This window comes from Xiphophorus maculatus, chromosome 14 (assembly GCF_002775205.1).
Source record: "Xiphophorus maculatus strain JP 163 A chromosome 14, X_maculatus-5.0-male, whole genome shotgun sequence".
Taxonomy (NCBI): domain Eukaryota; kingdom Metazoa; phylum Chordata; class Actinopteri; order Cyprinodontiformes; family Poeciliidae; genus Xiphophorus; species Xiphophorus maculatus.
Window position 1 is genome coordinate 4,739,102 of NC_036456.1, and position 20,888 is coordinate 4,759,989.

Below are 20,888 nucleotides of genomic sequence, written 5' to 3' on the forward strand. Positions count from 1 at the left end.
AGAAAAAAAACAATAAAGAAATGGAGGATGTCTTCATTAGAACAGAAAATAAGCAGCGAGTGTAAAACGGATATATTCTTATGACCATCGAGAGTTTCCCTTTTTATCTGCTGTAGCACTGAAAAACCTACTCTTGTTTTGATTTAAAATATTTGCAGCAGACTGAATGCTAGAGGCGGTGAGACTTTGCTTATGTTGGAGGCAACACTGGAGCTCTTAGCTGTACTTCATGCAAATTACCCGACAAGAATCAAAACATTCCCTAGAAAATATTTCAGCCTGGAGCCGTAACTTTGATAGTCGTTTGAGAAACCCCACATATTATCATTTCTCAAAAGGATTTCAAGCATAAGTTTACTTCCTGCCATATTTTCTTTCCTCATTTCCCCTCTCCCCCACACAAATCCTGAATCTGATACTTTCGTCAACCGAAGTAGCCACACATTACAAATCATAAGTCACGCTGCCTGTAGACAGTTCAGTGTGGCTATGGTGAGTTTGCTGCTTACATTAAGATGTATCAGGAGTATCTGAGTTGGCTAAAACAGCCTGCGTTGGGGGGAGAACCCCCTCTAACCAGTCACCTCTGCTCAGCCTGGGGGCTAGTCCGGGGATCTCTGTCTGCTCCTCTACCTAGAACGCCCCAGCAGCCCGTCAATCACACTTCTGAGCAACGCCGCATTGCCTGACTGGTTGACCGTCTGGCCGTTGCATCGCAAACCCCAGCAGACCTTTGCTGTCAAGAACAGAAGCTCTAAGAAAAAGAAAGAGCTTTGTCTCATCCTTTGTAGCCTCGGTCGGTGGATCATACCAGTATACCTTGGTGAAATGAAAACCGTATTTTAGGTTGTTGGATTATACTGTAAATATTAGGAGTGCAGCCATAATAACATAAAAAAAGGAATTTTAGACTAGATATCGGCGACAATGTGCCGGATCCATTCAGTCTAATTCTAAACTTTGTGCTTTGAGTGACGTTATGCTTTGTTCATTTTACATCCTAATTGTCCTTTTTGAACTATTTGAAAGAAGGTTTGTTGAAGTCTATTTTTCCATGTTTGACCAAGGTAGTCAACCTGTTGTTTTAGTCAGTTTTATTATTATTTATTTTACATTGGTTGACATGTCCTAATTGCACAGACGGAACAAATTAAAGTTATTTTTATATCTTTGACCAAGCTTGGGATGCTGCTAGTATATTTAAATGTGCTGTCTTGGTGCAGAGTTATCAAATAAATATGTAATTCAGTACATTTGTGCCTGTGTTGAAAAAAAAAAAGTCAATTCAGCACTGTTTTTGTGTATCGAATTGGTATTGGCCAACACTATACTTTATATAAAAGAGTGGATGGGTTCATCCCTAGTAAATATCTTATTACCTCAAAGGAAATTAGTGGTGCTTTTAATGACTGAAAGTATCCTTTAAATTTAGAGTTTACCTCTTAAATCAGTGTCTTTGACTCCCTACTGCTCTTTGTCGACTTCTTCTAAATCTTTTTCCTCTCCTTGTTTTCCTGCAGGTCATCCTGATCCTGACCAAGTATTACCATGCCGACTCAACCAAGGTGTTGGAGAGTTCGTTGTGGAGGTAGGCCAAACTCTTTCACCGCCTTCGCCCTCACTGGTCATCCCTGCCATGTGTCACCTCACGGAGCCCTTGTTTTTTTGTTTGCATGAGCGTACAGCTTCCCTTATACAGCCGGGGTCATTGTTATCTCTGCCCCGTCGCCTGTTTTAAGGAGACAAGGGCGCGACAGAGCACCATGACGGGCAAAACATCAGCAGGCGGCTAACGCTATCGTAGGGGAGCAGGAAAAGGGGGATGCTAACAGGCTGGAGCGGACATCTGTTTGGACAGATACGGTATCAGCGTGGCACAGGGCAGTAGGGTAGACACCGGCAGCGACAGGAAAGGGGGTCAGGTCTCGCTGGCGGAGCTTCCTCTGTTTAGCCAAGCTGTTCCTCGCCAGCACACTTCTCACCTCTCCTCGCTGTAGAGCGGCAGATAGCATATTTCATTCATTCTGCTCCACTTGACAACAAGTATATCTTGTCTTCGTACACATATCCTCATGGAGTATTAATGTCCGTTTCATTCTGCGGCTGCTCTCCACGAGTTCTTGGGATTTCTTCGACACCAAGAAGAAACCTCCGGGTTTTTTTCTTGAAGAAATAATAGTGAAAGAAAACAGAGTGGAAGAGATTTAAAGCTGCAGTGCGTAACTTTTATTAAAAAAAATAAATTATTACATATTTCTTTACTGTTGTAACATGTTGTGACAGTATAATATGAGACAAACAATCTGTGAAAAATTCAAGCTCCTCCACCTCCTCCCTATTGCTGCCCAATGAAATGCACCGCTCCAGAGCAACCAATCAGAGCCAGGAGGAGGAGCTTAGCTGTGTCCGTCAGTCTCATGAATGCATTACTATATGTCCTAATGGCGGAGGAACAACTCATTGTTACAGAAAAACTGTTTATCCATGGCTATGCTAACTGGCCTTAGCATTCATCAAGGGCTCTGCATCGCTCACGGTCAAAAACAACCAATCCAGGAGGAGGAGCTTAGCACTGTCAGTCAACCTTATGAGTGTGTTATTATATGTTCTAATGGTAGAGAAACAGTTCTACCATTACAGGAAAATCAGTTTATCCGTTGTCCACCAATGCTAACTTCGCCCCGGATGTCAGCAGCCTTAGCATTCAAAGGCTCTGCACCACTCCCGGTCACAAACAACCAATCAGAGTCAAGAGGAGTGCCTTAGCGCTGTCAGTCAACCACATGAATGTGGTGCCAAATGGACTAATGGCTGTATTGTAGCAGAGAGCAAGTGATGGATGAAGCGTATGATTGACAGCGCCAAGACCCGCCTCCTGACTCATTGGTTGTGTCTAGTTACCACTGGGGGAAGGCAGAGGAGTTCGATTTTTCTCAGATTGTCTATCCAGTGTCACAACATAGTGACAGTTTCAACAGATATCTACGTGTTTTCTGTTTCTGCAGCTTTCATAGCATTTGAATCTCTGAGTAAAGCCGGTTAAACAGCAAAGTTTGAGGTTCACCACGCTGGTTCGGGTGGACTGTCTAAAAGGCTTCCACACACAGCAAAATGTCTGACGGCGGGGCTTAATTCATGCCGTTCACCTCACCGACGACTCCATGACTTCAAAGCTTCCTCCTCTCATTAGCTCTGAGAGCCAGTCTCCCTGGAGGACAGTTATGAATAATGTACATATTTTTTTCCCCCTCCTCTCCGTGTTGATGTTTTAATTGTCGCAGCGTATGAATAATGCGACTTTAAAACTCGGACAGCTTGCTTGTGCAAGTAAAAGAAACAAACGGCGGAGTTTTGTCCGAATCTTAATTGGCAGGAACGAGAGTGGGCCATCTGCCCCGTTGGTTTCTTTGTCCAAAGCGCGTAAAATATCATTAAATTGCTGTTTGTTTGTGTTTCTTTTCACATAGCTACTGTAGAATCATCCGGGGTGTTTTTTTTTTTCGCTTCCTGTGTAGCTGTGAGTTTTTTTGCGCGGCGAGCGGTCGGCTGCAGTCAGCTGGCCTTTGGGCTTTGAAGTCCCTGAGCCGTAGGATCAAAAAAGGAAGATGAATGACTCTGCCGTCTTCAACTGTCGGGTAGCGTGAGATCAACGCGTCAGGTTCCTACAGAGGGGAAAGTCACCGACTCGGAGGGGAGGAAGGGTTTTGGGGAATTCACCAAATGAGCGCATGATGATGAATTCAACAGGGATCCAACTTGACAAAAGGAAAGGAAAACCTGAACCAAACATTTCCTGTTGACGGCTTCTGTTCTCAACATAGAGCTGTGTTGCCTGCAAGGCAACAGGAGGAGCGCTCATGTGTTCATAAAGCAGCTATTTTAAATAGTGGTGGTGTAACCTTGGTGAAAGGGCGCATTGAGACATGAAAGCATGCTAAAGATGGAACTCAATCTGAATTGTCGTCATCTTTTACCCAAGAACAACCAGTACTAAAAAAAAAAGTATTTTTATTTCAAGCTATGTCAAAGAAATAATGCATAAAATACCCTTTCTTTTTTTTTAGGTATAAAAGGAACAAATATATGTATTTTATTCACAGTAGTAAACAGAAAGTAGGAACAAGACATTGTCTGAGTCATCAAATTCATATTTTATAAAGTAACACTGTATTTAGACATAAACAAGAATGAATTCAGCTTGAAAAGCAGAGAGAAGACACATTTCTTCACTTCCACTTAGTATTCACATTTAGAAATCGTTCGGTGTTCACTGCACTTTGAACTTTAGCAACTTGTCTTATGTACACATTTTTCAAGATGCATTTTCTTAAATACCAAAGATGTCACTCCCAACCAAATGAGTATTTTAATTGTATTCTATGCAAACTTATTAATTACACGCGTCTGTAACATTTCAGTTATGAATAAAGTTATATTTAGTCATTCTGTTAAGGTATTGGTGTAAGCGGTAAACATAATTGATTTGAGTTGTGCATATTGTGCATTAAGATCTGAATATGAACTAGTCGTGATTGGTTCAGCGATTTACTGAAAAATGTATCGTTTTTAAAATCGACTGTTTTTTTTTTTGAAGTGTCACATGCGAAAATGTTTCCACTTTAAAGAAGCACAGTTTTATTTAGATTTTTAGGTTTTAAAATAAGAACATAGATGTAAAAAAAATGGATAAATTTTCCTCATTGGGACGTTGATACAATCTTATGACAAGAAAAATTGATCTAAAAGTACAATAGTGGCACTTTTAGTGTCATTCTTTTGTGGAAATGAAATGCAGTTGTGAAAAATTAAAGCTTAAACATGATTGAAGGTTTCAGCTGAGCTGTCCTTGAGAAAACGTTTTGTTCTAGTATTTCTTTGGATAAGTGGCTCGGTGACAGTGACACTTTGAAATCCAACAGAAAAATGGTCAAATAAGGACACCTGGGAACTATTCAGACCTTCACTGAAGCAAAGCATTACACAACGCTGTTAGCAGCTGCTAGCTGTTAGCACACATGTGGCCTTATGGAGGAGAAGGTCCAGCTGGTTTTAGTTTCAGTCCTCTTTATGAAGTAGATCCACTTTATGTCAATGTCAACACTGTTTATATAACACTTTACAACAAACAAGCTTCACCGTAGTGCTGCACAGAGAGCACATCATAAACACTAGTTAAAATGGAAAAACATAAAACGGACACGACAAAAACAAAATAGTTTGATAAGGAAATAACAATAATGTAAAAAATAGAAATAGTTAACATGTCGAGCTCTGTTTAGCCTGAAAGCCAAAGAGTAGGTGGGTCTTTAGAAGCACCTTAAAGTCTGGAGTTGATGAGCAGCTTTAAAATGTGTCTGTAGAGAAGGCATGTGAGAGCAACCGGTTGTTTGACCTTAGCGTTCTTTTGGATGTTTTCTGTTCTTTTTCTAAAGGTTTTATTGGCGCTAGCGGCCTTTGTTTGAGTGGTCAGACAGGAAAGTAGGTAATGAGAGACGGGGAAGACCTGCAGCAAAGGTCATCAGGCCGGGAATTGAACCTGTGACGGCTGTGTCGAGAACTAAAGCCTCTGTATGCGGGTTGTGCTTTACCAGTGCGCCGCCACAGCACCCCAGATACATTCTGCTAAAATATGCAGAATATCTGCATATCTAAGACACTTAGAATCCTGCTGCAAAATGTTCCAATCAATTCTTTAGGGGGACAGTGAAGTGAAGTCAGGAATTATACAGGAGTTTTATCTTCAGACTTTCTAGACTTCAGCTAGTGGGTACAAAATGAATCACTTGAGGTTGGGGAGTCGTCGACGAGTCGTCATGTCTTCAGTGGTTCTTCTGCTACTTCTTTGCTATGGGAATCTCTGAGTGTCGCACTCTGCTCTATATAATGCTGAGGCAGCAGCGGGTCATAGGAGCTTGATACTCTGGGTAGCTCCTTACTGTAAATGGGTTTGGTCAAATATTGGTTTACAATGCATATTCTACAGCAAAGTTTTTTAAATTACAAAAAAGTATCTAGTGACCTAGCTAACTATCTACCCTCTAGCTATTTAGCTATTTAGCTAGCTTTCTAGCTAGCTAACTTGCTTTCTATCCAACCTTCTATCTAACCGTCTATCTAGCTATCTGTCTAGTTGTCTAACCCTCTAGCTAGCTAGCTGTCTACCTATCTATCTTAAATTGTTTTCCATTTTTATACGTTATTATAATGGTATGAGTAATTGTCATTTTCTAATAAAATGTTAGTAAATAAGTACATCTTCTAGATGTACTTCTTGGTGGGATAATGATCATTAAAAATCTAAATCTCCCAGCAGTATGAATACTGTTGAGCTCTAATGTAGACTTTTAAGCAGAATATGTAAAATCAGTCCCAAACCCCCTTTATTTTTTTTGCTGACTTGGCGCCATCTTGGTGTGACCGAATAAAGCCTGGCAACTCGTTCCTGCTCCTCTTTTCATATGTTAACGTCTCGATGATTCAGCCTCTTTCCGTTCGGTTCTGACGAGAATCAGAACCGCCGTGTGTTTCTACGCTGCGTGTCGGTAAGGGGAAAATTAAAACTGAATCTGTCTTGCTAGATAACATCGTTTTAGGTCACCAGACTTGACTCTTGCCTTTAATTCAAAGCTCCCTCCTGATGAAGCTTTCACGTTAGATGAATGAAAATACGCTTGTGGGTGAGGCTCTACCGAACGCTGCTGCTCCAGAAGGAGCTGTGAAACACAGAGTAAACCTTTTTGATCCTCGTACTGAGGAAGCAGATGTACTTCTAAATCAGTTTTTCCTCTTTAAATCCTCACCACAAATGTTTATTTTCACACGACGTGTAAAGATTTAAACGCTGGAGTTCTGTCTCATGCGTCGAATCTACTTTTTTAAGAGTTCCTTTGCCTTGGAGCGGTGGTGTCTCCATTTATTATTATCATTTTTTTATTATTATTTGGTGGTGTTACTGTATGCTTTTTGGATGCCACGTTTTAACTTTGTGAACAATAAACTGGTGCGTGGTTAATCGTGATTATTAAAACACCAATCGGCTCATATAACACCCAAGCTTTTGAAGAAGCCATTTGACCCAGGATGCCTGCTTGATATCCAGTTACTCCCTCTGTAATCACACACTCGCATAAACAGGCGATAGGACAGAGGGGGTAGCATTTATTATTAATGCCGTCTCCACGCGTCTTTTGAAGAGGTGAAGGGGGGCTGGTAGCCATCGCTCTGGGGGGCTCCACTCTTCCATTATGGATAAGGAGATCGACTGACAAGCTGCCGGTTCTACGTGAGGCAGATCTACCGAAATTACCCGTCCACGAAAGGAAGTGCTGACAGGATGAGCACCACGTTCTCCAAACTGTCAGACACACTCCTTTTCCTTTTCAGTTTTTTTTTTTGTCTTTGAGCCGCACGAAACAAAGGGAGGAGTTCCATGCATTCATTTGTTCCTTTTATGTATGTTTAAGGTTATGCTTTTGATTTTTTTTGCTGAGATTCTTTACTTCCTGAAATATAGCTTATAGTTTATTTGTATGAATTAAGTTTTTGTTTTTTTTAAAGGTTTTGTTGGCTCTATTGGCCTTCATTTGAAAGTTGTTCAACAGGAAACAGGGTAATGAGAGAGGGGGGAAGACATGCAGCAAATGTCGCCAGGCTGGGAATCGAACCTGCGACCACCGCCACGAGGACTAAGGCCTCGATATGTGGGTCGTGCTTTGCCCCTGCGCCACCACAGCACCCTTGTACAAATTTATTTCACCTTTATTGAACAAGAACAATAAAGCGTTGCAGGACACATCAAAAGCAATAAGTTGTATAAATCAATCAATTAATCAGATTTATTTGCGCAGCACATTTCAGTAACAAGGCAGTTCAAAGTGCTTTCCATTTTGAAAACATAAAATCATCATAGAGCTGTGGGAAAAATTAAGAGACCAGTTAGAGTGATCAGTTTCTTAGATTTTACTCTTTATAGGTATATGAGTAAAATGAACATTGTTTTATTCTATGAACTACTGACATGTCGTGACACATAATGCAAAGAAAAAAGTTCATATTCATTTAGTAACGACAATACTAATGTTTTAGCTCGGGAAGAGTTAAATCAACATTTGGTGGAATAACCAGGAGGTTTTCAGTGAGGTTCAGTGCAGCGGGCTCCGACTCTTTTTCCAGAGCTGAATAATCAGCAGCTGTGAAAACCTGATGATGTGTTTTGTCGCATTAAAATCGGCAATATGCATCAATGTGCATATTGGTCAGTGATCCAATTATTATGGTTCAAAAGCACATTAAAGCAGGTGGGTCTTTAGTCTCGATTCAAAGGATCTCAGTTCAGTGTTCCGGCAGTTTTGCAGTTTTTTGTGTGTTTGTCCCAGATTTGAAGTCCATAGAAGCTGAATACGAAACAACCACAGGATAAATTTAAGCAAGTCGAGTAGAAATGTGTAGTTTGCGGGATTTTCTTAGATACAAATGAATCTAAGAAAAACAGATTGGGAAATTTTTTTTAATCTAAACTACCAAAGCATAAATAAAAAAAACAGTGAGGTCAGGGTTTGTTTTTTCTGTATTGGTGTGTGTGTGAGGTGAAGCGCTCGCTGCTGCGGGACATCCACTAAATTAGAGAGAAAATAAAAAGGAAGTGGGCAGGGGCAAGGAGGGCCGTCTGCAGGGCTTCTTTAAGATGAGCAGTAGGGGGCATCACGCCTCAGACGGACCCATCACACCTTCTCCTCCTCCTCCTCCTCCCGTTTCTTTGTTTATTACCTCGCCCTTTTTACTCTGCTCTTCGTTTTATGCTTTTTTTTTTCTCCCCCGCCCCCTCTTCCTGTGGCCGAGAACAACGGCTGTTCAAAGCTGCCTTTAACAAGCAGTAATCAGGGAGATAATACATTATGTGATCCGGAGAGTCGCGGCTTTGATGATTCCTGACATAACTGGGGCATAATAGCAGACAAACAGTGATGCGACGAGATCTCAAAGCGGAGCGCGCAAACGACAAGAGATCATGCTTAAAAGCTAAATGTGAAAAACATGTCAACAAAGACTTTTTTGTTGTTGTTTAGTATAAATATATAAACATATATATTTGAATGTTTGGATCTTTGAAAATTTTCGTATAGAGAAACATTTCTGCTTTAGTGAAGGTTTTTATGGCGTCTGATCTTGGTGAACATTGTGTGGATGGATGAAATACAAGTTTGAGGTGGTTTGTCTGACTATATTAGGAAGTAAAATATGACTTAATATAAAAATTCAAATATATCTGAATATACGAGCGCATTCAGATATATTTTCTTTGCCAAGAGTTTTCTTTTGTTCCTGCCAGACTTTCTGAGAACGGGCTGCAGAAATAGATTTTTCTTCATGATTTACTGGCCTGAAAAATACCAGCTTGATGTCGTAACGTAGTAACAGGTTTACTATTGGAGACCGTTGGATATGTTCTGCCACAGAGACTTATGAACCTTTCAGTTTGGCTCTTTCATACTCGACTAATGCAGTATTATTTAAAACATATCCATATTGGTCACTTTGCCCCGTCATCATTTTCTCTATGACGAAGTAAAAAAGTTTAAATCCACCTACATGTGGCGTTCAGACAAGTTCTTCTTATGGAATCTGCATCAACCACCAGTAGCCAGATGGTGTATCACCTTGGCTGCACCAGGACCAGGAGAAGTTTGAGGCAATTCAGGACACAAAGAAGTGAGCGAGTCTGCGCATACAAGTCAGCCTCATCCACGCTGTGACTGTGCAAAGTTCCGTTCCCAGGCACTTGCGCAAACGTCTTGTACCGCAGCGTTTCCCGAACTGCTCGAAAAGCCGTTTTCATTTTCAGAAGTTGTGGAATTCGATGAGCCCAATCCAAGATCACTCTGCTTCCTCTGGTTCAGAGAACGCTCATTCCATCTGCAGCACTGCCTTCCAAATAGCGTTGAAGTCATCCCCTCCGAGAAGACACGTAGTCGTGTGTGCGGCTTGTTGTACTTTGATCGTACTGGATGGTACAGGGAAGCCGAGTAAAACGCTTGATTCTTTGGTCGAATACGTGTTTTTGTTTCTGCTTTTGGGCATGCTCACCAGAACGTCGACTACAAGCTTGCTTCCCACTTTGATGCCTCTTTCAGCAGTTTGCTTCACGTGTTGCAGCCACTCCACCAGAACCAATGTGTTGACGATTACCCCTCCTTGGGGTGCACAGCCCATCCGCCCCCAAACTGAAGCAGAAGTGGAACCAAACGCTTCTTTTCCTCTTCAGCTCGTCTCCCCTTCGCTTCCACAAAATATATTTTTTTGATTCACTCCATAAATTTATTTTCTTCTCCCTGCCTCTTTGTTCTTGAGGCGGCTCTCCTTCTGTCCAGATGGCCTGGGATGATGTAAATACTTAATCGAGTCAAGAGAGCAGCTTCCCTTTCATCTCCCAACACCCCACACCTCCACCACTACATCCCTAGCCGTCCTCCATGCAGATTTCACAGCCTGGAGAGGAAGAGACCCCAGAGAGGGACCGGCAGAGCGAGCGAGAGAGGCAGGGTGCCAGCGAGAGCGCTGAGGGTGGGACCGAGGCTGCTCTCTAAACTCGAGTGGCGGCAGGAGGAGAGAAAAACACTCTAGGGTCAGAGCAGAGTGGAGCAGAGTGGAATGCATCTTATGTAAAAGATATGGAAAGAAGATTTTTTTAAGGCAAACGAAGGTGGATGCTCAACTCCCAACCCTTGGTGTGAATAACCGTGTTGTGTAGCGATGAAGAATTTATTTAGTTTGCGTAGACGTGGCAGTCACATCTCAGTCTTGCTTTTTCTTACAAATAACACGAGGTTTTAGTCTTACACTTTGGCGATGACGCGTTCGGTCTACCTTTCTCATCAGAAGACATGGAAATGAAGAGTTTCAATCATTAGTGACCTTCGTTGTAGAAAGATGTCAGACTAGATGTTTGATTTTGATTGAAAACCATTAATATCTTTTGATCTTCATTTTGTACAGCTAATATGTTGATTTATGTGCAGATTTTAGTCATTGACGCCCAGTGGTAGGCACACTTTTGCTAATGTGCTAATAACAAAGTTAATTTTTTCGTTTCACGGTTTGTTTTTTACATATTTGCTAAATCTGTCACTGTGACATAATGGTACATTATGAGACATGCAATCTGTGAAACACCTCTGGGTTACAGGAAAACTGTTTATCCGCCATCATCTGTGTCCGTGCTAACTAGCCTAGCATTCATGGCAAACTCCGTTGTGATGAACCAGCTGTAGCTCAGCAGAGAGAAAGGGTGTAGAGGGCCTTCATGCTTCTGTTTCTGTTCAGCATTGTCAGCTATGATCCAGGAGAACCGATGGTAGTCATGTTTTTTCATGTATCGTCTGTACCTAAGATCTCTGTACAGGCTAGCAAAGTCAGCCGAGCCTTTTATGGGTTTCAGTTTCAAAGTTATGTTCACACTAAATCAAAAATGTTTTGAATATCCAATCTACTCATATTAAGTAATTCATGCTGCGTCAGTGTAGGGAGGGGGAAGGACATTTCAGTCCCAGTTAATCCTGTGCAGAACCACGATAGCTTGATGCTTAGGCCAGCAGTCAATAGGAAATGGTGCCAGCCCAGCTGAGGACCCTTACAGAGACGAGCAAGTCAACCATCCATGCACATACACGCACACACACACCCTCACCCGAGGGCAATTTGGAATCTCCAGACAACCTGCTAATGAACAGAGAGAGCATGCAAACTCCACACAGGAAGACCCCGAGGGGCCAGGGCTTTCTGGTTCAGAGGTAACAATGCTAGACCAGCGCTGTCTTGAGATCAGAACGTTAGCAACACTATATATCCTGGAAAAGTGTGGTGTCTTAAAGTAAAATGCGTAGGTCCTTCTAATTATACATGAACAGGAAGTGAGGTGTTTTAAATGTGTTGGATCAATAATGTTGCTTTTTATTAGATTGCAAGAACAAAAACCAAAAATATGAAACCAACAATGTTTCTTGTCAAGTTTATTTGCTTAGTACATTTTAGCATCAAAGCAGGTCAAAGCTCTTTACATGATAAAAGCATAATACATTAACCAATTATTAAATGAGCAGTATTGTAAATTGTCAAAGGACATCATCAAAATGATCAAGAATAATCATCAAATATATTATTATTAATAGAAGGTAACTCTAAACATGGGTTTTTAGCCTTGATTTCAAGGAGATCCGTGTTTCGACTGATTCTCCAGTTTTATGGATGTTTGTTCCAGATTTTGGTCTCCTTTTAATATTTCTATATTATAATATTGTTTGCTCTCATCTGAGATTTTTCCTAAAATATGCCAGACATCACTGTACTATATATTTTTAAAACTACACTTTTTATCCACCCGGTATTGCATGAATAGCTTAAACAATTACAAGGCGAGCTTAGTAGCAAAGTTAGCCTTGTTATTGCTAACAATTAAAGTTAACAAGGCTAACTCACAACACTATTGAGTCTATAGCTCACTAGTGTTGAGCTGCCAGACACTATAATTCATCTTTTAAAACTCTACATAGTATTTTTTATTTTTTTTTTTACATTATTAGCTCGGTAATAACAAGGCTAACTTAGCAGAATATTTAGCCTTGTTACAAGGTGATCAAAGCTAACTGCATCATAGGTGAGTCTACAGTTCACCAATGTTGAGTCTAAAGCTATAGGAACAATGCAAACAATGCAATATATATGGTTCCAACAAGAATAATCTTAATAGGGAGTTATTTGAAGCTAGCATTATTGGCTTATATAATCCAAAATGCAAAAATGGTAAAATGGTAGCTAGTAACTAAGATGTTAATTAAATATGCTACCTAGTTTATCTGAAAGTCCCCAAAATATAACTTTAGTTTAGAAAACAGTTACCAATATGTATTTATTTATTTAAAACAAAAAACACAATTTCAAGTTCTTTTTTTCCACAAGAAATAGTCTCTCAAGCAGCAGCAGAAGAAGAACTAACAGCAATAGTTGTCTTGCCGATGCAGAGTTTTCTGTGAGGTTGTGATCAAATTTAAAAACGTGTCTTAATAACAGGCTTTACAAGTTTTAAAATTATATTTACAGACCCATTTACTAAATTACAATATTATTAAAAAGTGCTTTTATTTCAGCAACTTTATCACAAAAGGAAGCGCAACCTATAGATTAATTACACACAGAGGGATGTTTGAAAGTTTTTGTTAATCATGATAATTTTCCACTTGCAGCAAATTGAAATGTGACATTTAAAATTGGAATGTTACGTCAAACAAACTGTTTAAAAATAGAAACGTGGGCTCAGTAAAAAGTATTTTTCATAAAGGTTTCAAGCCGACAAGACTCACCTGAATGCATATTCTAATTGATTGACTATGGATTAGTGAATTTGCGTTCTCTGATTTGTAGTTCTGGCTGTGATGGGACTACAAACCCCAAAATGAAGGGAAACAGTGAAGATCTTCAGCTTTCTGCTCCCATTGCTGAGTTTCTGTATGTCCAGGCAATTAAAATTAAAACTTGTTATTCACAACTACCACATTCTACAGAGGAAAATGTATATCTACAGGAACTTTGCTTAAAAAAAACTAGACTTGTAATTGTTGTCCAAAACACACATAATGTAGTAATAAAGCCTTTAATTTAACATAGACTCCCTGAATAGGGGAACATCTCCTGTTTTTCCTCTGTGGATAATTTATTATACAAGAACCAGAAAAGCTGCAAAAATTGATATCCAGCTGAGAAATCACTTTTTTTCCTTTACAGTTCTTTCCTCTTTTTCCTCCATGTGCGCCGATGACAAATCAGTGTATTATCCCCTTCATCTGTGTGACAGAACACTGAGGTTCAGCTGAGCCAAATATATGTTATGACTACAGGGATGTGTGTGGCCAGAAGTATCTGAACACATTCATTTGTCTTCATGCTTCCACCAAAAGCAAGGCTACGAAAGATTCCAACGCAAAACCGTGGATGAAGAAAAGAAAGGTAGAACGATTAATCCGATTATCGTTACCACGTGAACGCCTCCCTGTAGGGTGTAGTGCGGTATTAGATGTTTTTTTGTTGGATCGTTTCTTTTTTTTACACGTGTTTCTGCGGCAGAATCCGTAGGAGTCGGATTATGATCGCACCGATTCGGAACGGGGCCGCGAGCCCGGCCATCTGGAAGAGGTCTCTCATTTCTGCAAACATTCTTCCTACGGAGAGGAACACAAGTCTCGGGCACACAACCGCTGCCCACAGCGCCGAGAGGGAGATGCGGCGCTCCTACTGGACTTGCTACTGTCTAAACTGGGAGAGGATATCCACAGGAAAGCAATAACTAGCAGAGGGTTGTTAGCCTTAAGAGCTTGGCCTGCCATCAACCTCTTCCTGTTTCTTCCACACGCTAACTTTTTTTTTTATCTGTAGCCTTGTTTCACTGGGTTTTTTCAGAGGCGAGCACACAAAAGAACTCTCTGGCTTTTAGATGACGCACAACAAAGGGATGCACTCCAACATTGCTGCAGGAGGAGTTGTATGAATGTTTCTGTTTGCAGCTTCGTCTCTTCAGACATCATCTAAGGCGAACGGGCTCCGTGTTTGGAAATTAGGTTACCCAAGATAAAGATACCACAAGATAAATTGAACATAATGTCGATGTACGTTCAAATAAATGAAGCTAATTCTGAAGATGGTGTTTTGAGTCTTAATGAAGCAGAACTCTTTGGAGAGTTTTCTCTCAATGCTTGGTTTGCATCATCTTCTTTCAGTAAAGTCTCTTTTTTCCCGGCTTGGAAAAAGTCAAAAGCTACCAATTTTTTACAATTACTCTAGTTTCTATACAGGTGACTTTTATTATAGTCACTGATTGTAGAAGTGATCCAAAATATTGGTAACATCGATCCCAAGGCGGTATCTGATTGATACTAGCACGTGGTAAGATCAATATTTTAGTTTCAGATTCCCTCTTGAAATAAATTTTTTTCATTAATGTATTTTGTAGATGCATATAAACTCTGTCCAAATTCTGGCCTGCCACAAAAAGTTCAAAGGAAAAACTACAAAATGACCTAAAACTCTGGCCTGAACATTGGCTTCCTACGCAATTCCGCTCAATTCTCATCTCCCCTCACAGCACTGTCTGGGCTTTCTCCCATTCACCTTGTAGAAACTCGAACGAGCCAATCAGCGAACAGAAGAAGTTGCGAACGATCTTCTGCGCAGTTTTAGAATCATGGTCTGCCTTCAGTTTTACAAAAGTGGCAGCAGAGGAAGCGAACGAAGCCGTTTCTTTCCGTTGTGGTCACGCTTCCAAATATTGAAATAACATTAACAGGCACCTTGTTTGGCTTGGCACTTCTCTCTTTGCAGTGGTTGTTTACAGTGCAGAAAATTCCCGGTTGGCTTCATAGCGTCGAAGTTGAGCAATACGGATTGTCACAGCTAACCGTTAGCGATTGTAGAACAAGAGTCTGGTTTTTACCAGGCTACTGAAAATCAGAAGTTTAATAGAAATAATAAAAATAACAAAAAGTATCGTATTTTCAACACTGGCACCTCATCTAGTTGGTATTGGATTGATATTGCACATTCTACTGGTCACTTTGCTCACCTGTTTCTTGTTAACATGGAAAGCAAATCAAGCAAACATGCACAAGCTTAGCCTAAATGCATTCACACATTTAAGCCTCATTACAATGGAGAAGAAAACAGGTTCACTGTTCATTATGCTAACTGCATTCAGGCAAGCAGTTTATTCATATGATACGCCTGGAGTATGGAAGCAAGACATGTTTAGACAAAACAACATCAATGGAGATGACAGAGATTTTAAGGGAAATTGAATGTGACATGGTTGGTAGAAACCAGTTGGATATGCTACTTATTATGCTCGGTCACTAGACCAATTTCTGCATGTAAGCAGTAAAATAAAGTTTTTGTAAAAGGTGACTGCAGTTTGTGTTGAGATGCAGACTGCCTATCACTTTATCTAAAACAGATGGCGGCCATATTGGATTTTGAGGACAGAGTCTCCATTGTGCGGGTGGGCCACCGGGCATCCTGTTTACATTTCCATCTCTGAATTTAGAAATTTTAACAAATTATGCAGAATGACTGACTTCTTTGTGCTGCACTGTGGTGGTCAGACACTTACTGCTGCTTCTACTGAGGTGGTTCCGACCATAAAGTAAGACTTGACGACCACAAAGAAAAACGGGGGTTAAAAATACTTGATGAAACAATGAAAAATGACTCAATGGTTGAGTCAACATTTGTATAAGCGGGTTCATAAACGGAGCGAGCGAGGAGCTGGAGCCGAGTCATAAAAAGAGAAGAATAGGAGCATTTCAAAAGTGAAAATTATTTGGTTATATAACCACAGGTGTAAGAAAAAAGAAAAGAAAATGGAGAGAATGGAAATGCAACACAAAGCTAAAATGTACAAAATGTGTTTTGGACAAGCCTTTTAAATGCTAATTGCGCTTTGATAGAAAAACATGTCATTTTTGAACAAAAAAGAGAGGAGATAATTGCCTCTCCATCATGTTTATGTAGCATGTTGGTGGGAAAATGTTTCATCTTCTATTGTCTGTTCGTTTTCTGGCTTTTCCCTCTATTTCTACTTATGTTATTGAAGTAAAATATATTCACTCTACAGTCTCGTCACAGGGGCTGAAGAAATGTTATTCTCTTTATCCTTGTTGGTTCTGCCTGTGCGAGAAGCTCAATCAAAAGTATAATCAACAAGGTAGCATGCATTCATATGTGCTAACGGTTTCCAGCAGGATGTTGTTTTAGACTACTGAAAACTAGTGGTGCAAGTGCTAATCTTTCACCAGAAAGCGAAACGCCAACCGCAAAAGGAAGTCGAGTTGAAAACAAGCGACGGTGGAAAGAAGCCGGTAAAAGGTGGGGCAAATTGAATCCCGATGCGTTTTCTTTGCCCTCCTAGCCAAACCGCGCTAACCTTGGACAAATTAAAGCTGCAGTGGAAGAGTTTTCAAAGAGAGAAGAATCACCCACCCACTTCCAGGAGAAAATAAAGAAAGCTATGAAATAACCCGACCCTATGTGAAAAACCAACTGCCCTCTGCACCTTGTAACTGTTCGTGACACCCTTGGTTGCAAGAACTGCCATCGAGTGTTTGCCGTAATGTGCGAGGAGTCTTTGATATATCGCTGGGTAGTTTTTGCCCTCCCCTCTCTGCAGTATTTGGCTACATTGGAGGTTTTATGATCATTAAGGACATTTTAGTGGACTCTTTAGTCCACTAAATACCTTTCTAAAAGTCTTGGGGATCATAAAGACATTTGTGGCAAACGTGAGGCTGGTCTTTGAGTTTATGTCCGCAGTAGGTTGTTTCAACTTTCCGTTTGGATGCCTTTTTTTTTTTGCACTCAACCAGTTTAATCTCACAAGCAACAATTGTTGCCAGACATTTTTTTTTCTTTTACTTCTTAATGCCTTAAAAGTGTTGTTTTGGCTTTGGGCAGCTAACTGAAGTTTTCAAATAAAATTATAGTTGTCTACTCTAATCAGTATAAATTTCATGTACAGTACAGACCAAAAGTTTGGACACACCTTCTAATTCAATGGGTTTTCTTTTTTTTTATGACTATTTATAAGGCAAGAAATCCCACTTATTAACCTGACAGGGCAGGTTGACCTATGAAGTGAAAACCATTTCAGGTGACGACCTCTTGAAGCTCATCAAGAAAATGCAGAGTGTGAGCAAAGCAGTAATCACAGCAAAAGGTTGTTACTTTGAAGAAACTAGAATATAAGGGCTATTTTCAGTTGTTTTACACTTTTTTGTTTAGTGCATATTTCCACATGTGTTATTCATAGTTTTGATGCCTTCAGTGTGAATCTACAATGCCAATAGTCATGAAAATAAATGAAACTCATTGAATTAAAAGGGGTGTCCAAACTTTTGGTCTGTACTGTAGCTAGTGTAAATGGTCACATGACTAGATCACCTTTATTTCCTGCCTTTACCTCTGGAGGTAAATGTATGTGTCAAACCTGTACAAGAGGAAGTCTGTAGAATACGTAAACAAATATAACAAAAATATCTTGTACCAAGATAACAAGATAAAGTGTTTTCTACTGAGGTATGAGCTTTGATTGCCGCATTCATCTTTTAATCATAAGAAGAGTAAATGTAAGTATGGCAATAATTGTTGCTGCTTGCATTCTACATAGACGGCGCTATGCTAGGTGTCAAAAATTTAGCTGTTTTATGGTGCGTTCACACCAAACACGTTTCAAGAGCCAGGCGCGTCAGGTTTACATTCAAAGTCTATGTGGAGGCGCGTCGAGGCCCCGTCGCATCGCGTTTCACGCATCTAGCACGGTTTGAACCGTTTGGATCGTCTTGAGAGTTTGTCAAGAGGGTCCAACAGGTCTGTCAAATAGGCCGGCAATGGAAAACAATGGCTAGAGGAATTTTGACCCATCTGAAGCACCACATAGACTTTGAATGTAAACCAGACGCGCCTGACCCGTGAAACGCTAGGAATAGAACAAAATCTTAAGTGTCTGCATTCAAAGTGTTTTTAGATCTTCTAGAACTGATGGACCCTCTAAACAAGGTTTTATACCTCAGTCATTCAAAAGAATTTTGGTCAACTAACAGCAAATTTTTTTAACAAAGGCTGCAAATACTTTTTTACACAGGACCATGATTATTTAATGAGGTCTGTTTCTCAAATGCATCAAGTGCTATGACTGCAAAAAACCATCGTTGCACCACCATCTTCAGAAGGCGTGGAACTTTTCCCCAAGCAACATCCGAAAGTAATGGCAGTTGCTAGGCAGCGGTCTCGTTAATGTAGCCTAAATATCTCCTGGATCGTGAATGTGACAACGGTGGGTTGACTTCAACCCCCTTGTTTCCTTCAGGATCTGTCCCTTTATTGTGTTGTATCTTGCTTGCCAGTCGTATGTTGGGGACGTCCAACCTAAACCTTGACCTGCCAATGTCATACTTTTCCTCTCATTAAACACCCTGAAAGGGCATATGGCAATGAATTATTCTGTTTATAGACAACATAAAAAGCGTGTGAGAACAAACGCAAGTTGAGTTTTTCTGTTGCCGAAGTTGCATCGACTCTCGATTAGGACATCTTTAACAACTTCTGGGTCCCTCTGGGTCGGTGCAGGACGCCTTCATTAGCCACAAATGCATTAACATACACAAACGCACTCTTGGCAATCTTCGCCGCTCCATCATCAGTAACGGTTTAGTGGTCACATGAAGCACTTCATAAAGTTTATTTATGAGCCAGCCGCCATTAAAACAATGAGCCTTTGAGTAACAAGGCTCGTCATAAAACAATGGTCATTATCATGTTAATGATGTCATTAGGAAATCGTACGATCCCCTGAGGTGAAGCTTCGGGACCGATTGAGTCGGCCAGGGGTTCTGTTGGGTGTGGTTTATGATTCTGTAGGAGTTGTGTGCAAGAAAGGAGAATTATTAGGTTTTTTTTCCCCAATAGTTGGTGTTAGATTTATGGGGTGAAACGAGGTAAAAGGTGGGTCAATCATTAAAATGTAGCGGTGGATTTTAACATTGTGTTTACTATTACTTCTTATCATGCAGAGGGAAGTGATTCAAATAAACTTTAAATGACATCTTTAAAAAACCCAAATATATATGATTGGAGTTTGAATAAAAGCAGGGGAAATTATTATCTCTGGACTTACTGCGTTTGCTTTTTCTGCAGAGATGTTTCTCTGGTTATACTCACAAGAGGTTACTCTGTGGCTTGTGTCAGAAAATAGAAAGTAAAAACAATTTTCTGTTTTTGTAAGCCAAAAAACAACAACATTTTTATTTTGCAGTTCCTGGACTTCTTACAATCGCCCACACAGATAGTCCTGCTAGCATACGCTTACTTGCAACAACAGACGGCGGTTTTTATCAAAGCCACCTGATTTGGATGGAAAGAAGAAACAAAACGACCTGCAGAGTTTGGAGCCAGAGCCCAGCACAGACTCAGGAAAAAAAAGCAAAGTAAAGTGTTTTTTTGGTTGTTTTATTTATTTATTTTTTATCATATTTAGCATATCTGGTGGAAATGCTTTCTAAGGCTTTGTTGCCAACCTCTCTGTGTGTCAGGGCTGTGTAGTGTTTAGGGAGAAAGTCCCCCCCCCAGTAAAATTTTAACCGAAATTAGAGACTGGTTCAAATTCATTTGCTAGTGAATGAATTTGGTGAAACTGTGCAGCACGTTCCCTTCAGAGGTAGAGCCAGCCGGTGACGGACGGTTCTAGACCCATGGTGGAGGACACAAAGACAAAGCCTGAAGTTTTTTGGGGTTTTTTTTGTTGTTGTTTTTTACACTTGGCCACTTTGGTACTTGTCTGTGTGCCGGCGCCGCCTGCAGAGAAAGCTGATCCAGTTTTACACGTTTGGCAAGAAGGGAGAGAGAGAAGCAGGAGAGAGCAATCAGTGAAAACAAATGTTGGGTGTTACTGCCATCGAACAGATCTGCTGGGGCCGGCGGGGGTCCTGAAATAATCAGCAGGATCCTCAGTGACGTGCTAAGTGAGCAATTCATATCTGCGAAAAAAATATTGTAGCCCCATTTCATAACCATGCTTTCCAGCTGCTTCAGTTTAGCATCCATTTATGAAACCCTTGTGTATCGGTTTGATCATTCGGTGTTTTTACTGAACTATGGGGAAAAGTAATCATATAAATGCTAATATTTCATGTATAATTTAACAGTAAATTACTTTATGCAATTTTTTTTTTACCATATTCTATGACGCCTTTTTTTAAACTTCCTGTTCAGCCTGCTGCTAATAGAATAACACCATCAGTTGGTCATTAATACTTAACAGTTACTTAGGATGATGTTCTGCAGAATTCATCGTCACTGGT

The 20,888-nt window shown here is 40.4% G+C and overlaps 1 protein-coding gene across 4 annotated transcripts in view; it reads left to right on the forward strand.

Annotated features, from left to right (window-relative positions):
- The window catches only part of sorcs2 (sortilin related VPS10 domain containing receptor 2), a 309,510-nt gene that overhangs the window by 97,431 nt on the left and 191,191 nt on the right, over positions 1-20,888 (forward strand). For all 4 annotated transcript variants that reach the window (XM_023346473.1, XM_023346475.1, XM_023346472.1 and 1 more), the window contains exon 2: positions 1,521-1,588. In XM_023346473.1, coding sequence (XP_023202241.1) covers positions 1,521-1,588 — 68 coding nt within the window. The remainder of the gene's footprint in view (positions 1-1,520; positions 1,589-20,888) is intronic.